The sequence below is a fragment of the Aulonocara sp. 'chitande type north' Nkhata Bay genome, linkage group LG12 (genome assembly GCF_057382095.1).
Source record: "Aulonocara sp. 'chitande type north' Nkhata Bay isolate Kocher_YH1m ecotype deep benthic linkage group LG12, A_spYH_male_GT1.1, whole genome shotgun sequence".
In the NCBI taxonomy this organism is placed as follows: Eukaryota; Metazoa; Chordata; class Actinopteri; order Cichliformes; family Cichlidae; genus Aulonocara; species Aulonocara sp. 'chitande type north' Nkhata Bay.
This window is the reverse complement of record NC_141355.1, coordinates 21,665,735-21,684,430: the sequence shown is the minus strand read 5'-3', so window position 1 is coordinate 21,684,430 and position 18,696 is coordinate 21,665,735. Positions and strand designations below refer to the sequence as shown.

General features: G+C 43.6%; 4 protein-coding genes across 4 annotated transcripts; 2 read left to right on the top strand and 2 right to left on the bottom strand.

Annotated features, from left to right (window-relative positions):
- Positions 1 to 427: 427 nt before the first annotated feature.
- ficd (FIC domain protein adenylyltransferase) lies at positions 428 to 4,563 on the top strand. Its single transcript, XM_086314300.1, has 2 exons — positions 428 to 1,037; positions 1,571 to 4,563. The coding sequence occupies exons 1-2, from the start codon at positions 767 to 769 to the stop codon at positions 2,650 to 2,652; spliced, it is 1,353 nt and encodes a 450-aa protein (XP_086170426.1). The 5' UTR covers positions 428 to 766; the 3' UTR covers positions 2,653 to 4,563.
- sart3 (spliceosome associated factor 3, U4/U6 recycling protein) lies at positions 3,111 to 13,840 on the bottom strand. Its single transcript, XM_086314298.1, has 19 exons — positions 13,316 to 13,840; positions 12,030 to 12,156; positions 11,834 to 11,938; positions 11,565 to 11,749; positions 11,198 to 11,303; positions 10,717 to 10,841; positions 10,464 to 10,619; positions 10,191 to 10,329; positions 9,125 to 9,232; positions 8,936 to 9,013; positions 8,791 to 8,849; positions 8,348 to 8,457; positions 6,837 to 6,949; positions 6,653 to 6,729; positions 6,402 to 6,573; positions 5,847 to 6,307; positions 5,474 to 5,626; positions 5,171 to 5,358; positions 3,111 to 5,052 (listed from the first exon to the last, which is right to left on the bottom strand). Exons 1-19 carry the CDS (start codon positions 13,514 to 13,516, stop codon positions 4,866 to 4,868), a joined length of 2,850 nt encoding a protein of 949 aa, XP_086170424.1. The 5' UTR covers positions 13,517 to 13,840; the 3' UTR covers positions 3,111 to 4,865.
- iscua (iron-sulfur cluster assembly enzyme a) lies at positions 13,562 to 16,322 on the top strand. The gene is made up of 5 exons (XM_086314301.1): positions 13,562 to 13,838; positions 13,984 to 14,097; positions 14,178 to 14,288; positions 14,394 to 14,472; positions 15,764 to 16,322. Exons 1-5 carry the CDS (start codon positions 13,737 to 13,739, stop codon positions 15,850 to 15,852), a joined length of 495 nt encoding a protein of 164 aa, XP_086170427.1. The 5' UTR covers positions 13,562 to 13,736; the 3' UTR covers positions 15,853 to 16,322.
- Positions 15,612 to 17,712, bottom strand: tmem119a (transmembrane protein 119a). Its single transcript, XM_086314299.1, has one exon. It carries the CDS (start codon positions 17,710 to 17,712, stop codon positions 16,348 to 16,350), a length of 1,365 nt encoding a protein of 454 aa, XP_086170425.1. The 3' UTR covers positions 15,612 to 16,347.
- Positions 17,713 to 18,696: the final 984 nt, after the last annotated feature.

Genomic DNA, 18,696 nt, shown 5'->3' with positions numbered 1-18,696 from the left:
GGCGTTTTAAACCCCTATTTTGCAGCAAAGAAATAAACTTTTGTGAATTTTTAAAAATCTAATTTGTGTGGAGATTCTAAACATGTAGCTTGAGATCTCACTGAACACAGAAATGAAAGCTAATTTATATAATGCTTTCAAATAACTACAAAATAAGTACCCAGTTGTGTTTCAAGATTTCTCTACAGCCTTGATCTTTGGCAATAGAGGGGCTTTAAATAGGATTTGTTTCTTCTTTTACATGTTTAAAATACCCCATAACTAAAAAATAAATTAGATTACATTAGATACCTACTGATTACATAATGTCGCTCTTGTCCCTGAAAGGTAAAACTCGGGGAAAAGGTTTCCATGACTCAGCCAATCAGGGACGGCTACGAAACGAGAGTTGTATTGCTGTATTTTCACCCAATCGGCTCTGCCCTTCAATACACTTCGGACCAATGATATTCGAGGATGTTCAAACGTTGAGCCTAAGGAAGTTGGAGATGTGTGTATTATGTGTACAGCTGTTCCGACTCTGACAAAAAGCCAGCCGCCGTTTGGTCGTTAAGTTAGCTTAAGGTTTAGAGCCTCCGTTTGTAGCTAAAGGTAGCTTGCTTCCTAACTTACGGGCGTTAAAAGTTGTCTCGTTTAGTTGATCTCTCGCGGCAGCTGCCATGCTGCTCGTTTTCCTCCTGTTCGCCACCTTTCGGGTCTCCATGCTGGAGTGAAATTAGATGGGGGGCATTACACCAGAAGATGGAGGATTTAACCAGGGGTCCTCATGGCTGCTGTGAAGGTGTGGAGTTACTACAGCGCCCGTGTCCTAGGAGGATGGGGCCCGCTGCTTTGCATCGCCCTCGGCTCACTCGTGGCGCTCCTGATGCCCATGGTTGGGGTGGAGGATCAGTGCTGTGCCTCCCTGAGAGGCATCGCTCTGCTCCGCTGCCAGCTGTGGGGAAGTCCACAGCAGCATCCAGCTGTGCAGTCCACCAGCCTCACCGTCCCCTTCACTGCTCTTGATCTGCTGCCTCAGAGGCCCAAGCCGACCAAAGGTACACTCACGTTATTTACTGTGGAGGTCAGCTTAGTGCCATATGCAGAACAATATTAACCATATGTCGAGAAAGAAGGCCGGTGTGAACTCATGTAGGGCTTAATTTAACAAATTTATAGAGAAAACTGCGTTCCCTTTATCGCTTTCAAGCTCTGATCGTATTGGTTTTTCCTGTATGTTGGGATTTCTGAATGATGACATTGTGAAGACGTCAGCTTGTAATTCTCCAAATCCTCTGCAAATTGTAGGTATTTTCACACTGTTTTCTAACTGTGAAGACCAGCGAACTGTTAAGGAAAAAGAGGAAGCACAACAACTAAATGTAAAAATAACAAATTTGCGGCTTCAGTGTTTTAAATTGAATATTAGTTCCCTGAATGATTTCTGAAGTTGTTGAAAATTCTAGTTCATCCAAGTGTAATAACGTTTTTTTTTAATTAATTAATGAATTTATTCATATTTTGTCATGACATGACCTGCTGTTTTACTGCATCTTCACTGCTCACCCTGTCAATCATGTCGTGATTGCAGAGATGGAGCTGGAGGCCAAAGCTGCACTGCAGTTGGCTCAGGAGATGAAGAAACTTGGGAAGAGGGAGAAGGCTCACAAGCTGCTGGTGCATGCACTTAGCATGAACCCAGACTTCGTGGATGCCCTGACGGAGCTGGGGACCATTTTAGAGGAGGAGAAGGATGTCGTCCAGGCAGATCACCTGTACACCAAGGCCCTGGCCATCTCACCGTGCAACGAGAGAGCTCTGGTTAGCCGAGACCGGACCCTTCCCCTGGTGGAAGAGATCGATCAGCGTTACTTCAGCATCATCGACAGTAAAGTGCGCCAGCTTATGTCCATTCCTAAAGGGAACTCTGCATTCCGCCGAGTGATGGAGGAGACCTACTACCACCACATCTACCACACCGTGGCCATCGAAGGCAGCACGCTCACGCTGTCAGAGATCCGTCATATCATTGAGACGCGTTACGCCGTCCCCGGAAAGAGCCTGCAGGAGCAGAACGAGGCGATCGGGGTGGATGCGGCCATGAAGTACATCAACACGACGCTGTTGTCCAGATCAGGAGCCATCACCGTCAACGACATCCTGGAGATCCACCGGCGGGTGCTCGGCTACGTAGACCCCGTGGAAGGAGGGAGGCTGCGCACCAATCAGGTGTTTGTGGGCCACCACATCCCTCCTCACCCTCGGGACCTGCAGAGACACATGCAGGAGCTCGTTCAGTGGCTCAACTCCGACGAGGCGCTGCAGCTTCACCCCGTGGAATATGCTGCACTCGCCCACTATAAACTGGTGTACATACACCCATTTGTTGACGGCAACGGACGTACGTCGCGGCTGCTCATGAACCTCGTGCTCATGCAAGCGAGATACCCACCAATTACTATCCGCAAGGAACAACGGGCTGAATACTACGCCGCTCTGGACACAGCCAACGAGGGTGATGTGCGGCCCTTCATCCGCTTCATAGCCAAATGTACAGAAATAACTTTGGACACGTTGTTGATTTCTACTACGGAGCACGCCGTGGGGCTGCCGGGAGCAGGCCAGGACCAGACCTGTTTCGACTGCAAGCAGACCATTCCATTCCACAACTGACCATAGGGTAGGGATACAGGAGCATGGCAACACTGGCATGCAAACATAGATGTCATTTCATTTTAGAGCTCATCATAAAATGCGAATTCCTTTGTCCACATCATACCCATCATTCCCTCGTCACAGTTTGGATTCTGTGCCTGCTGAATTCATCAGCCTGCTTCAGGAAGGTGAACTGAAATTTGCTTTTTGTCGTGTCAGGTTTGCTTTACCACGCCCTAATTTTCCCACGCAAGGAAAAGTTGTGTTGTGGGAGAGTTTAGGCGTTTTAATTCTCTATCATAGGAAACAGGAAACAAAACAAGATTTCTGTCGGACTTGAATCTTCCGTTTCAACTGCGGATGTGCACGGTGAACATTTAGTTCTTTGACGTAAAGATGATGTCTCCAGACACTGTAATGCACTTTCCTGTATTTTCTTATTTATTTTAAAATAAAAGTGGTCTACAATGAGCAAAGTAGGGCATCATTTGTATGACTTTATTAAAACAAGTTTCAGACCAGAAAAGAAGGGAGGGAAAAGAAACATGACATGATTTCAAAGAATGAAAGTGAAAAAGCACAAAAATAAATACTGAGATTAAACGAACAAAAAATAGCCTTTTATTATTTACCTCTACTCCAAATGTAAAACACTGACTATAGAAATTATACAAACGGCAATGCACATAATACAACCTTTTTAGTATAGACAAAACAGAAGGTGACTTCTACAACTTCAACTTTTTTTTCTCCTTTTTTTAAATTAGGCCACTGCGGTGAGAGCAATACATACAGCTTGTATTACATGTTTTGAAAACTTAAGATTCATCACAAACTATGCTGACCTTTTTTTTGTTTTTTTTAAACGTGTTTACCGAGTATCATGTACACAAACAGAATTTTATTAATGTGTAAAACAAGACAAGTGGACAGCTGATCGACCCCCTGAAACATGGGATTACTGAAATGGGAACTGCATAGATTCTGACCATTCTCTTGTTTTTCCAGAGAGTGCCGTCGACTAAAGAAAACCAAACCGCACTTATAAAAACAGCTTGAGTTTATATTCACTTTTTTTTTTTTTTTACTTCTTTCAATATTAAATGTTAGAGTGCTGCAAGTGACTCTTTTTTTACTAAATAATCTGCTGTGGTAATTTTCGCTAAGAGTTAAGATCAAATAATCTGAAAGCCAATTAAAAATTTGCCAATGTAGACAAAACTAATGACTGAAAACTGCCTTGAAGGACAAAGCCTTTCTTCTTTCTGAGTGACTACAGGCTCACGAAGCCCACGTGAAGCCAGGTGTTTCCTGCCATCAAAGCACTTCAGAATCACCAGCTTCCTGCTTATGTGCACCCTCTTAAATTTCAGGCAGGTACCCTTCGTTCCTCTTTAAAGGTGACTGACGTTCTCCACCTGAACAGACGGGCCACGCATGGAAACATAAAAAATATAAGCAGGGTTACTTAAAACAGATTTGTGAACACTAACTCAAGCATCAGCTGTGTGCTGCAGGACAGCAGCTTTCACACCGTCTTAAAAGGTCTTGTTTTTTTGTTGACGGTAGCTTTAGAGGTCTCTATAGCATAATAATACTGGACATTAGTACGGTAGTTGACGGAGACTCAGTGATGATGTTACATAAAAAATAATGAATCAGCTGTACTAGAAGGTCAGGAAATAAAACTATTTCGGCTCCTTAAAAACATCTGGAGAGTGTCTTTTCACCACTAGCACATCCAACATTATGTACACACACCGACTATATTACACCACGTCCAAACTTTTGCATATACCTATTTAAAACAACATTCACAAGTTTGGCTGTTTTGAATATTTAAAAAAATACTCTCCCATATGCTTCTGTTAAAATCCCTTACAGTGCACAACAACAACAACAACAAAAGAGAAAAACAAAAAAAGGAAACCTTGCAACAATTTTAGATACAGTATATTTACACACAAATATGATACACTTTTAATAAAACATCCTGGCTGCCATCTTCAAAACACACCCATCAAAAACAATCCGAAACGCTCTTTGAAAAGGGCTCGTGATGGGGATTTAAGGCAACCTCGCAGAACGGATGGTGAGAGCATGACCGGGATTAAAGGGACATCAGGTAACCGGTTACGAAAAAGAAAAAAAAATTAATCAAGGACATCCATTTGTAAGGACACAAGATGGCTTTCAGTGTGAAGGCGGTCGTCACGCTCTTGCCTGTCTTCTCACATGTTGAGGAGCATCTTGGCAAAGTCTGAATTTGACAACTGCTTCGGCTCTCCGGCTGCATTTCCTGCTGCGCTGGCTGGCTCTCCATCCGCAGCGCTCCCGTTCTCCACTTTCCCGGCGGGCACGGATTGTCGGTGGAGGGAACGAGGGAGCATGGAGAGCTGGGTGCGTCCTTTCCCTCTCCTGGGAAAAAAAGGAAAACAGTCAAATTTGTTTCCTGTCTTTATTACCAATATAGATCTGGGAATCAGGGAAGAGCAATTGCAAACATTTTGTGGGAGAAACATTTTGGGAAACTTACGCTCCGTACACCTGGCGAGGCATGGCGTCTCCCGTGGGCCTGCTCGACCCAGGCTTATCTATCGTGTTTCTGCGAGGAGGGTTGCTTATAGCAACAGAGATTTTGTTGCCCTCCACTTCTATGCCGTCCATTTTCAGCACTGCCTGAGAGGCCTGGGTTTCATCTGCGAACTCAACATATGCCAGACCCTGCAGAGCCACACAGCATAAGAGGGTTAACACACCAACAACTTCGCCCTGCGTGTGGGTCGAAGGCAGCGATCACTAGCTCCATCATCTCACCGCTGTGCTCTTTATTCCTCACCTTGGGTTTTCCTGAGCGATACGTGACCAAACGAACTTCTTTGACGGTGCCGTGATTTTTGCTGATTTCCGCCAGCTGCTCCTTAGTGCACGAGAACGGCAGTCCAGAGATGAAAATTTTGTGTTTCTCCATCATCGTGTTGTATTTAAACACCTACAAGGACATAAGCGTGAAGATATCACTTTGCACTGCATGCTCCAATCATGTTAGCCAAGCTGGATGAAAAACTAATTGAATTATGTGCTTCACAATATTTTAGCCCCTACAATAATAATCTTGGACTGGGTGAAGTGGCATTGATAGCTGTATTAAATGAATAAAAATGATGAGGCGTCTAAGTTCAACACAAATGCAGGAACTGAGCCACGCTTACCTTAAAGTCAGGATTTTTGTTTTTGTCGACACAGGGTGACACAAACACAGGCCTGCCCTCCACGTCCCGTCGGTCCAGCTTCAGGGCTTCAGGGACTGACACTGGGGATTCAAACTGTATATAACCGTAGCCTCTGAAGCTTCCTTTACCAGTAAAGATGGGGCGAATCTGCTTGATTGGACCACAGGTCTCAAACAGCGTCCTGAGTTTCGCCTCTGGCTCCTCCAGGGTGTACGCCAGATTGCTGACGAACACGCTGCTGTTGTCATTTCGAAGCTCCGGGTTGTCTTCGTTCTGCCTGTGGGCAGACGGAGCTGCTGCTGCTGCTCCTTGTGGGGCTTTTTTAGTAGCAGGCGGAGCAGGCTTATATCCAGGGGGCGTGGCCTTTCCAAAGAGTCCAGTCTCTGTCTCCATGTACTCATCTGTGGGTTGGTCAGCGTTTCCTCGGTGCCTTTTAGGACCTTGTTATGTCACAGAGAAACAAAAAGTTAGAATCACACTTAGTTTTGGTTAAAAAAAAAAGAATTAGTCCATCAGCTAAGGAGTCTATTTCACCTGCGTCCTCATTCCATTCATCTTGATAATCGTCCTGTTCTGCTTTCCTCTTCTCCCCAGCTCGCGTTCCCTTCTGGACCTTCTTCTGAGCCTTCTTTTCTACCTTGGCTTTCCGCCGCTGCTCAGCTCTCTCGTCCTCTTGCCGAGCCAGGTTGGCTTCTTTCTCAGCTGCCTAACAGATGGTCAGAACATGGTAACATTAGCCAAAGGCAGCCAAACGATACACCTGGCCGGTGCAGTACTGCTCCTACCTTCGCTCGCTGTTCATTAATCCTGTTCAGCCGGGTCTCTGTCTTCTGCACGGCGAAGTCCCAGTCCTCCAGAGAACCTGTAGGTGGGAACGTGTAGTATAAAGCCATACTGTGTCAAATTCTCCCTTTTCTTAAAAATAATGATTTATAATGAATTTATAATCATTTTTAGTTTGAGGCTCACCTTCCACTCTCTCAAAGCTGAGCAGGACTTCACATACATGCTCCGGGTAGTCTGAGGTGCACTGAACTGCTCTGTGGAGAGCTTTTCGACAGTGAATCGAGTCCCCGTATGACCTGAAGATTAAAAAAAAAAGCAAAAACCATCAAGCACACCCATTTTTTTAGTTAGAAAGTTTTTCCCAGTCAGGCATGTCCCGTCTAACTCGCACACTGAAAATTCCAATTACACTGACATGTACTGCATGTGTGTACTGTGAGTGTGCAGTCAACATGTTGACTGTGAAACGATGTGCAGTCAAATACATTTGGACAAACTGCCGGTAAATAACAGATACTGTTCATCTGCTCTGCATAGTTTTTTTAAGCCCGACACTTTTTCTGTTGTCATCCACTTGACAAGTTTCATTGTTTTTTTAAGGGCACACATGTTGAGATATGCCAAGTTCTAGCTGGTTGGAAATCACCTTGTTTGTCTGTGCAAAATTCTTACCTTGTAACTTTCTAATTGTGTTATATTTGGTTCTTTTCATAGATTGAAATAACGCCTCAACAACAAAAAGACATTCTTCTGAATGTGGTCAGCTAAATAGTCTGGACTGAAAATGAGCGAGAAAGCAGCCAATGTCCAACAGTGATGGGATTTCTGGCTCTTTTTAGAGAACCGGCTCTTTCAGCTCCCAACCGGCTCTTCAGGTCGTTTTGTTGCTTTAATTAATTTATTATTAACAACAATATAAAATTACGCACAAAAGGAATTACTAGTGTAAAAAAAAAACCTGTGGTTTTATTTAGATATATTTATATATAATTATATACGGTGGCCCCTAGAGACAAAGCACGTCCAAGCTCCAAAGCACATTTCTAGCATTACCTGAACTTCCAAAACAGAGCTACTAGATCACTTAAATTACACAATTGAAAGCATATGTGTATTGTTTGTGTATTTATACACAGGCACTCATATATATTCAAATAATTAAAAAAATGTTCATTTACCTGTTACTACCACACACCAAATACGGTCGTTGGTACTTGCTGGCTTGTGTAGCCACAAGATAACAAAAGCTCAACACTGCGCCCAGCATCCTGGAGCACTTCTGTTGTGTTTTGTACGTGTTTTGGAGTTTGTACGTGCTTTGTCTCTAGGGGCCACCGTAAATATACTTTTATTTATTCACTCCACATAAAATGTAATAAAGTGAGAGAAGGAAAAAAACCACGACTCCCAATAACGGCTTGCGTCGTTCACTTCAAAGACTCGGCTCTAAGAGCCGTTTCGTTCGCGACCGACACATCACTAATGTCCAAAGAGAGTCTTTGAAAGACCTTCAGGAACCCGGAGACTGCTTTACAAATGACTACAAGAAAGTCTGTCTCCTTGGTAGCAATATATAAAGAAATGAGTGGTGGGCTTGAGACCTTTGCACAACAATGTAGGGTGTATATATTGTATAATGCACTACTTAGAAGTAAATGAAGAAGAGACAAAGACAAAGTCACAGACTCACAAACCTTTCCAGGTTGTAGTACTCGAGCCACATGTTGGCATACTTGGCGTTTCCTTTTGTCATGATGCTGTCCCACAGTTCTCTGGCCTTCTGCATGTTCTTGCAGTGAAGTGCCTGACAAGGAAAAGGAAACATCTATATGACAAACACAATAACTCCTGTATCCAAGTTGTCAGTGAGAACGCCTTTACCCTCCATCTCATTACAAAGAGGCTAAAGGTGATTTTTACAAGTGATTCTACTGTGACTCAAACATGTCTGTAGGAAGCTGTGGAGCTATATTAACTCTTTATTTAAGGCCTAATTTAAATAAAGAAGCTTACTTCTTTTGTTACGTGATTTGACCTGGCTCATTCTACTGTGCTAACTGATTTACTCGCCACAATCCAACAACACTACTACACACTGCATGCTCCTGAAAACGGTTGTCATAGTAACACCGCTTACCTCTATCCGTGCCCAGATCTGCATGATGATACAAGAAGGATCGCCACTTTCACCAAACCCTATAGTGACAAAGGAAGGTGAATAATGTGAAAACTAAACCAGGACAAGAAGACAGCAAAAATAGATGTCGGTGCCGTCTGCTTACGCTCTTCGACATCGTGTTTCATGTAGTCCAGAGATCGAGAGAAGGCTGCTCGTAACTCCTCTAACTCTTTGCTGGACTCTGCAAAAAAAAAAAAAAAACACAAGGTAACACATCATCAAATAAATTATTTGAGTTGTGTTTGGGTTTTTTTTGACATACAAAATGTTCATGACACGAAACCGCTCTCACCTTTACTGAAATCCACGCGTCTCCTCAAGTAGTCGAGGTACGCCTGCCAAATTTCCACGTAATCGGTAGCCTGAATGAAGCCTGCATTTAGTGCCTTCTCAAAGACGTCTGCGTGGAAGACAAAAGAGAATAATACACATCAGACGACAACATTTCTCCATAAGGTCGTTAGTATTTTCAATAAATTCAAGGTGGTTTTAAAATGAATGAAAGACAAGCACACGTCTTTCATTATCCTTTATAATGCTAATGATTTAATATCAAGGTAAAATTCGGGTTGTGTTTGGTTTCATCTATTGCCTGTTTTATGACTCTTTATGGGCTACAGCGGTAGACATTAACCATAAAAGTCATAATAAACCAGATTAGGATAGTCAGGTTTTTTTCAGAAAACAGAGAAATAACTATACTGCAAGTTAAAATAAAATATTTCCACATCTCACATCGTAAATATGCTGTATTTTTCAGGGAGCAGGCCATATTATGGACTAATTTTGCCTTTTTGTCATCACATTTAATATAAATGTGATAAGGACTGGTCTCCCTTAGCAACTTCCAAGAAAAAATAAACACAAAAATGTGCAGGCCTACGTGATCTTATAATGATGGAGCCAAGTCCATCCAATCATTTTTTTTAAACTCTTACATACTTGGAAGTCAGGCAAGGTTAAGAAAGGTTACATTTTTCCACATTTCATTAGTCACACAGCTCAATCTTTTTAAACTCAAACATAGTTTGTTTATTCTGCTTTGTGGTTTCATTATTACTAAGTTAATATTCATCCTGTGTTAGTAATTGCTTCCACAAATACTTGTAAATTCTGTTTATAATAAATGAAATAAACAAAATCATCACTTATAATGAGAACAATTATCAGTTTGTCTCTAAAACCAATGCACATCCATTCAGAATGAACGCAAATTAAATTCCACTGAAAAATCATATCAATCTTTTTCAGTCGTATTTGTTATGAAGGAAAAAAAAAAAAGGAGTTCAAATAGTTTCAATATTGAAAGCAGCGGGCGCTCTTGTGTGAACAGCTTCGAGCTGTGCTCGTGTTCTTACCTGACACGGTCTGATGGTCGGCTCCGTGCCTCTCCAGAGCAAGCAGGTAGCTCTTCCACAGTCCCATGGTCCAGGGGCAGTTCCTGACTGCACGTTCATGAGTGGAGAGAACCAAGTCTTTGAACTTCAGCTGACGATCCTGACGATCACAGAAAGAAAAATAGTTAAAAATGGTTAAAACAGTCTGAAAAAAGAACGAGATGAACAGCAAGGTTTTATACATTAGACGGGGTGTGTGTGTGTGTGTGTGTGTGTGTGTGACCAACAACTCACGAGGTATGTGGTGTATTTGGCCCACATGTCTGGCACCAGGCAGTTCTCTGACAGAGCACGCTCAAAGGTTATCTGGATCCGTGCTGGGTCGCCCTCCTTTAGTTCAAAGTCGATGTAGGCCTGATATTCTGCTAACTTGGGAGTTTCTGCTACCATCTGCAGCAAAACAACAGCAGCGTTCACAAAAACAATCAACATCATTTAAAAACATTACAGAGAACGAATGGACATCATATTTAGCAAAGTGCATTACCAGTGCCTCCTCAAACGGTTTGCACTTCTCCATCTGCTGCACAGCTTTCTTGTACTGATGCACAACCGTCTCAGGGACGCCATGTTCGGACCACTCCTCATATTCTGCGTAGGTGCCTTCCATGTCTACAAAGCAGCAGAGCACAGTTATCACAGATTTTACATTTACATCACACCGTCGATAGTCATTTTTCAGTTTATGTTCTACTTTATCTGTTGCTTCATTTAAATTTAGAGATTCAAATGTTTCAGAAACGGCACGGCTCTCCACTCAGAGAAAAACAACACGATACCAAAACAACCGGTTACCTCTCCAGTAAACTAATGAGGAGTGCACTCGTCACTCTGACACGTTAATTTTATCCTAAAAGCCAGCGTCATCATTTTCTTTAAACTGGGTAATTTCTGACATATGGCTCTCGCAACAGGAATCTGTCTCATTTTACAGCAACCAGTCTGGCCAGAAGACACGTCATGCTTACCCATTAAGGGGATGGCCAACTGTCGGCGAAACAGTGTATGGATTCGCTCGAGCTGGGTCTTCAGCATCTCTTGTTCCTCACGGCTGGGAATCCTGCCAGGGGGAGGCTGAGAGGAAAGCCAGCAGAGAACATGGGTGTTAAAGCACAAGCCATTCGGTTAAACATGGAAAGAATTCAAGTCAGCAATCTGAACTGAAGAAGTGTTATATTTGACATCATTAACATGGAAACAAAATTATTTCCACTAGCTTTTAATTTCTAAGACAATGGTTGAAACAATATGGCATCAATATGACAATCAATACAAAAACACAAATATAGCTTATGTGTGAATGATGAACTCTGTCCTAGTGACGGGCGCACAAACCTGTACTGTGGACAGGATGGCGTTCTCAAACTCTCTGTACGCCTCCCACACCATCTGTCCCTTGGTCATGTGAAGCCCCACTGCTGTCACCGCCCTCTCAAAGATGGATCTCACCCTGTCGATTCCGCCTGGTGAGCCCATACCGCCGATCGAGTACTGTGCGTACTCAAGCCAGATATCGGGGCCTGTGTGTGTAAAGTTAAATGTTAGGATCGTGTAATTACTAATCATCAGGCCGGAAGGTGGTGGCGATGGTGTTGCGCACTCACAGATATAGTCTTTAACAGCTCTCTCAAACAGCTCATATACTTTCTCTCGGTTTGGCTCCTCCTCAGTCAGACGGATTTCATCCTTGAGCCAATCCAGCCAGATCTCTGGGGGATTAAAAAAAACAAGGTTTCAGTTGTAAATAATGCAGAGCCGCTTATTCCTCCAACCCCAGAAGCATGTTAGCCGTGCACCGACCTTCAGTGAGAGGGAAAAGCTCACTCATCTTCTGCCTCGCCTTTCGCAGGCGGAAAAGTTCCCCTTCTTGCTTTAGCAGCTTGATAAGATCCACATGGCAGTTGTAGTCGAAAGCGTTGATGGACAGCTGAGGAGTTACACAAAGATGAAGAAGAAATGAGATACGTGACAATGCACTTCAGGGGTTTTGTAGGCACAAAATCATAATCGGTTGGCATGTAAAATCTACTTTAAGCTGTTCTTGCATTCACAAGAGGTCGCCACAGCAGGTAGCTCCGCATATTTGATTTGGCCGAATTTTTACCCTTCATGACGCAACCTCTCCCAGGATCGCACCAGGGATCTTTTGATTCTTAGGTGAACACATAAAACAGCTACAATTGGTTTGCATGTAGGAAAAGTGTGTTACCTTATTTAATATCTCTCTATGAATGTAAAAATATTTTTATGAAGCTTTTTGGCAGGCCAAGATCTCTTTGGTGAAAATACAAATCTGTTATATGCAAAAAAAATCCCTGCACCCTGCACACAGTGTATCCTAAATAAACTAAACCCAATCCTTCATGAGAGCAAATGTTTCTATTTTGTTGAGTTGTTGGTTGAAAATTCAGGTAGTTTCGTGGGTTGTAGTTTGATCTGTTAGACTTTTGGGCTACAGCAGTGAGACTGAATATTTAAAAATATCTCTGTATATAGCACACTACAGTCAGCAGTACCACACACTGATGCTCGCAGAGGGACTCGTGTACAGTCATGCAGTTGGATCTATATTTGAGTGTATTTGTAGGTTGCAGGAGAGCTACACCTACCACACAGTCAACTCAGCGCAACACCAGCGACGCTGCAGAAGCACTCTCCGTACTTAAGACTACAGCAGATTCAATGCTATGTGAAGGGGTCACTGATCACGTGACGCCCATTAAAGTTAGCACAGCGTGTACTGTTTTTGTTTGTACTGTACTTTCTTTCTAACCCACACTAAACGCTGGGATCCCGCCGTAGACTGAGACTGCAACAAAAAAGGCGCGTGTGAATACGAGGCACGCGAACTATTAGCCTCGCACATTAGCAAGGCAGCTAATCACGACAGCTATATAAATGACGTGGTTGTATATTTAGATGTTTTGGTTAACGAGAGCTACCAACGCCACGTATATTTTCTGCCTTTACTCTACCATGTCATGACGGAGGAGTTCACAGCTTTAATGCTGCCAACCCGATTGTGGCTGGCCGTGTTTACCACCCATTCATTCTCATTAGCCCCTCGGCTAACGCTGGCTAATTACCTGCTCCTCAAGTCGCTGGATCTCGGCTTCATTTTCTTTCTCGTCCTCCGACGAATCGTCCTCCTCGTCTTCGTCTGAATTTTCCACTCCCATGCCTTCCTCCTCTTCTTCGTCCGATTCCATCTCCCTCTCCTCCATCCCTGCATCTTCCTCCTCCATATCTTGCAACTGCGTTTGCTCTGCGTTGCTTGACGCTGCCATGTTGGAAAGCCTATCTGCCTGGTAACAGCCTGCTAGCAGCCAGCGGGACGACGAGAGGCGGAGCCCGTCAACACGGGTCACCGTCTAACCCCGCCCGTGGCCGCTAGTGGGCGCTCTCTGGTTGTGTAAAACCTTCTTCTCTCATTTGTTTGTCAACACAAGCCGTTCGTGCTTCCTCGTGTTCACTCGTTGATTTCCGTTCGCAGTTGGTGCTGGAAACATGGCGAACGTCTGCCTACGAAGCTCCTCGTCCTTGCTGCTGTTTTTCAGCAGGAGGATTTTCAAACCGGAGCTGAGCGCTGTCTGCTTGTACCACAAAAAGGTAAACGAGTGAAAATGCGTCACCTTACTTAGAGTTAGCTGACATTTTTTGTTGTTGTCACTGGTAACACTGCCCTGTCTGTCAGCTGCCCCACCAACAGATCAGAGATATATATATTTTCTGATAAGTGTGACCTCTCCCTAAGGTTGTGGACCACTATGAAAACCCGAGAAACGTGGGCTCCCTGGACAAAAACTCCAAAAATGTGGGGACTGGATTGGTGGGTGCACCGGCATGCGGTGATGTTATGAAACTTCAGGTAAGCTGGAAGCCAGCAGCAGAAACCAATGTATTGTCACGTCTTTGAAATTCCGATGTTTGACTCTGTGCTGTTTGCAGATCCAAGTGGATGAAAATGGAAAGATAGTCGATGCAAAGTTCAAAACATTTGGCTGCGGATCGGCCATTGCTTCCAGTTCTCTAGCAACAGAGTGGGTGAAGGGGAAGTCGGTATGTTAAATTACCAAAGTACAGGCAACCAACAAATGGACCCTAAAAGTGCTGTTTTCTCCGCTTTATTGTAAAGGATCTCATGAATCTGCTTTTACCCTGCAGGTTGACGATGCTCTGAAGATCAAGAACACAGACATTGCCAAAGAACTCTGCCTTCCTCCAGTCAAGCTTCACTGCTCAAGTAAGTTCACAGTCGTTATTAACACCTCTTAAGACATGGGTGTCAGAATATATATCATATATCAAATATAAAGTCTGGGGGGCAGAATCGACCCAGCAAAAACTTCAGTCCGGCCCACTGGAAGACTTTGGAAAATGTGAATTGTATTTTCATTTCAAGTTTTGTAGCTTTTCCTAATAGAAGGATCTCCACTGTGGCCATTCATACTAAACCAAAGTATTTTAGGTCAGTTAATAAAAAAAGACAGTAATTTCTTACCATTTAAGCATAAAGGGTCATGCTGACTGATTTCTTTAATTCAATATGGCAGCATTTCCTAATTGTGTAGAAAACCTGAGAAATATGATTCAAACTGTTTTTTGTTTTTTTTTTTCTTACATTAAGCTATCTCAGGGATTAAATATGTAGTTAAACAGCTTTACAACAACAAAGGGGAGTTTCCCTGGTCCAGCCCACTTAAGATCAAAATGTGCTGTTAAGTTTCCAAAATAGCTTCAGGACCATGCACACCATTTTCCCCCCCGAAACAAATTCTTTCTCTTGCTCTGTTTGAAAGCACATACATTTATGCTTTCAGATCAGGTGTTTCCTGTGCAATAAATATATCTCTCAACAGTGTGGGCTCTCTCTGGGTACTCTGGTTTCCTTCCACAGTCCAAACACACGTTACAGTTGTGGTCAGATGTTTACATTCACTCATCATTGGCATGAATCTCATGGTAATTTGGGTCTTTTAATGGTTTCTTTGAACTGTTGTATTTCCATCTTTACATACATCTTTAATGGCTTGATGAGTTCATAGCAGGCTTGAGCCTCAGCAGTTCCTGAGTTGTTTCTGAACATCTAAACCAATTTACTCTCATCTAACGGTGACAGTTTGGGTCTTCTTCCAGACTTTGACAAAAACACAGTTACCAGACCCCGTGTGTATACTTTTAACCCTGTGTGAGAATCAGAGAAAGTCCATAATAAATTCAGAAGAACAGTTCAAAGAAATCATTAAAAGTCCCCTAATACTATGTCAGTCCTCCCCACGATAAGTGTAAACTTCTGACCACATCTATAGGTTAACTGATGATGGTGTGAATAGCTCTGTTTCTATGTCTTAGCCATGCAACAGATTGGCGAGCTCTTCATGGTGTAACCCGTCTCTATGGAAGAATGAATGACTGTATTAATCACACCTACATAATGATGATATGAAATCAAATCACCCAGTTATCATGAACTGAATGCTTTTTGTTTTCCAAATTATGCTCATAGTGGCTCTAAAATCTGCTTTTTTTGTCAGTGCTTGCAGAAGATGCCATAAAAGCAGCACTGTCAGACTACCGGCTAAAGCAACAGGACAAGGAGGAACATGTTAAAGCCAGCAATTAATGTTTTTATTCACTGACTATAATAATAGATGTATCCTATTGTTGGATATTGTGCCTCTCCTAGTGCCAGAGCAGTGTAGACGGGTCGCTGTAATCACATCGCATCAGATCTTGCATCCATTGGGGAATTCTCCACAGGTGTGGGTCCCATATTGTTTAAGTGTTAATAGCGTTTATGGATTCTTTGCTTTTATCACACAATCAGAATTGTTTAATTAACAATGGGTTCATGGTGAAGCTTAACACTTTAATACACATAGCATTAAAGACATCTTTAATGAAGCAGGGATGTGGGTTTGTAGTTTTATTTTTTTGGCTTTGAGGCTCTTTCTGGCTCACTTGTGAGACAATGTAGGTCCCAGATGAAAGACTTGGTATGAGAATGTCAACAGTTAAAGTTTACATACAAAAAAAAGTTCAGAAAATTTGTATGAGGTGCTTTGCTTACTGTGAATAAACAGATTAAAAGACTTCAGTGTCTGTGTGTGTGTAAATGTCATCCTGCTGATCCTGAATCAGCAGGAGCCACCCTCTGCTGACGCACAAGCACCTTTTTCAGCACGAGCAGCACTGCCAGCATTACGAGAGCCACTAACACACACAGCACAACGAGCAGAGAGACTATCGCTGCAGAGGCCTGCTGAGTGAACAGCTGTGGGACGAGAGTGGGCACGAGTGCATCTCTATGTGTGGAAAGCAAGAACTGTGTCCCCTCAGCAAGGGTTACGTTACTCTGAGGGTATCGAGCTGTAATGTTGTCTCTGCACCTCTGTTCCTCCTCAGGGAGAGAAGTAGTAGTCTTTAAATGGAAGGGGCTGACTGACTGACTGTTATTTAGGGATAAACACTCCTCATAGGTAAGAGTCTCTAAAGAGTAGTGCAAGACACGCGTCTTGGAAGAGTCTTGATTACTGTTTAGAGCTTCAGAAAGCAGTCCATTAGTGGTTAGTTTTGATATTTTCTCTGCTGGCTGCGCTGTTAGCATCCTCGCCTGTGCAGAGCTGAGGTCACGTTCGTGTGTCCTGTCATTTGGCTTCAGGACACGAGGACAGATGGCCACGACAGAGAGATTCAGAAGCAGACGGTGGGCGAGATGATCAGGCTCTGTGCACACAATGTCTGTGGCCATCTTAAGCCTACCGCTCAGCAGCCAGCGGTACAGATACAGAATGTCACACTCGCACACCCACAGGTTGTTGGTGAGGTCCACAGATCTGAGACGTGGCAGGCTGTCAAAGGCGCTCTCTGGGACTGACCGCAGGCAGTTGCTGTTGATCTTCAGGACCTGCAGGTTGACCAGGGCAGACAGTGAGGGCAGGTCCAAGGCAGAGATGCAGTTTTCTGAAAGATCTAAGTGGGTCAGTGATGGTGGAAGACTCATGGGGAGACTGGTAAGCCTGTTCCCCTTCAGCATCAGGACCTGCAGCTTATGGAGACCCTGAAGTGCCCCGGGCTGGATGGCACGAATACGGTTGTCCTCTAAGTCCAGGTGAGTGAGGTTTCCCAGCTGCCTCAGGACACCTGAGGTGATGTAAGTAATGCGGTTTTCTTGCAGCTGCAGGGACTCCAGGCTGGGAGGCAGGCCACGAGGGAAGCGGGCTAGCAGATTGTGACTGAGGCTGAGCTCCTGGAGGCCAGAGAAGGGCCAGAGCTGGTGGTCCACATTACAGAGCTGGTTTCTGGCCACAGATAGAGCCGAGGTACTGAGAGGAACCAAGCGAGGGAGTGACCTCAGGCCTAGTGACTCACACAGAACCAGAAATCCTGGACAGCAGCACCCAGTAGGACAGGGAGACACTGCAAGGCAGGCTAGAGGACAGATGCAGAGAGCCAGCAGGACACCACATCTGCACCAAAGCATGACTCACTGCAAGAATAATGCAGGAAAGATGAGAAGTTAGATGAATTTAGAGGATATGGTTCTTCTAAAAGTTCTATAAAGGAAGGGGTATAATGTTATAATATGGCTTAATTAACGGTTAATAAGCAGCTGAAAGATCCCTGGTTTGATCCAGGAAGGACAGACAAATTCCACTGGGGCTGCATCAGGAAGTGCATCTGACATAGAAACTCTGCCAAAACAAACACGTGGAGCCACCTGCTGTGGTAATCCCGTGTGGATAAGGAAACAGCCAAAAGCAGCTTTATTAAAGGTTAATGAACCATTTATTAATACCAGTACTCCACCAGCACACTCTGGTACATATAATGACCTTATGGAAAAGAGCTGCAGAGTGTAAAACCCATTCATGGAATTGCCAAAACTATTTATAAAGCCACTTCTTACGTCTTAAAACCCCATGATAAGGTGTGACTTGTTATAAAGTGATGCCAAAGAGTGAAAGCTGCCTCACTTACCATTCTTCTTTCTGTGTATTATCTGCTCCTCCAAAGAGACAGGCAGGGGTGCTTTCCCATGCTCCCTACGTGATCGACTGTCCCTCTAAAGATAACCGACGTTGCTGATAATTCCAGGCAGATGCTCATCAAAGTTTAATGACAGCCTTAAGGAGCTCTATTACCTGTTCTTGATCATCTTCTCCATCCGAACTGACCAAGAAGTCCTTTTGTTTGTCAGCTGTTTTATGATGAACAAGCTGAAAATACAAAAGACATTCAGAAAAAAAAATGGTATGAAAAAAAGGATGTCCTAAATATTCTCCTGTTGGAGCCCAGCTAAGGTGGAGGTTATTAGTGACTTTAGTGAAGATGTGCTACAAGGTTTGCATCTTTCTGGAAGGAAGAGTGAAAGTAAGGGGCTAGCATTTTCTCGAATTATTTAGCACCTCATTGATAAAAGAGCAGGGAATCTGAGCCCGGTGTAAGGCTCTGTCTGGGCTCACGT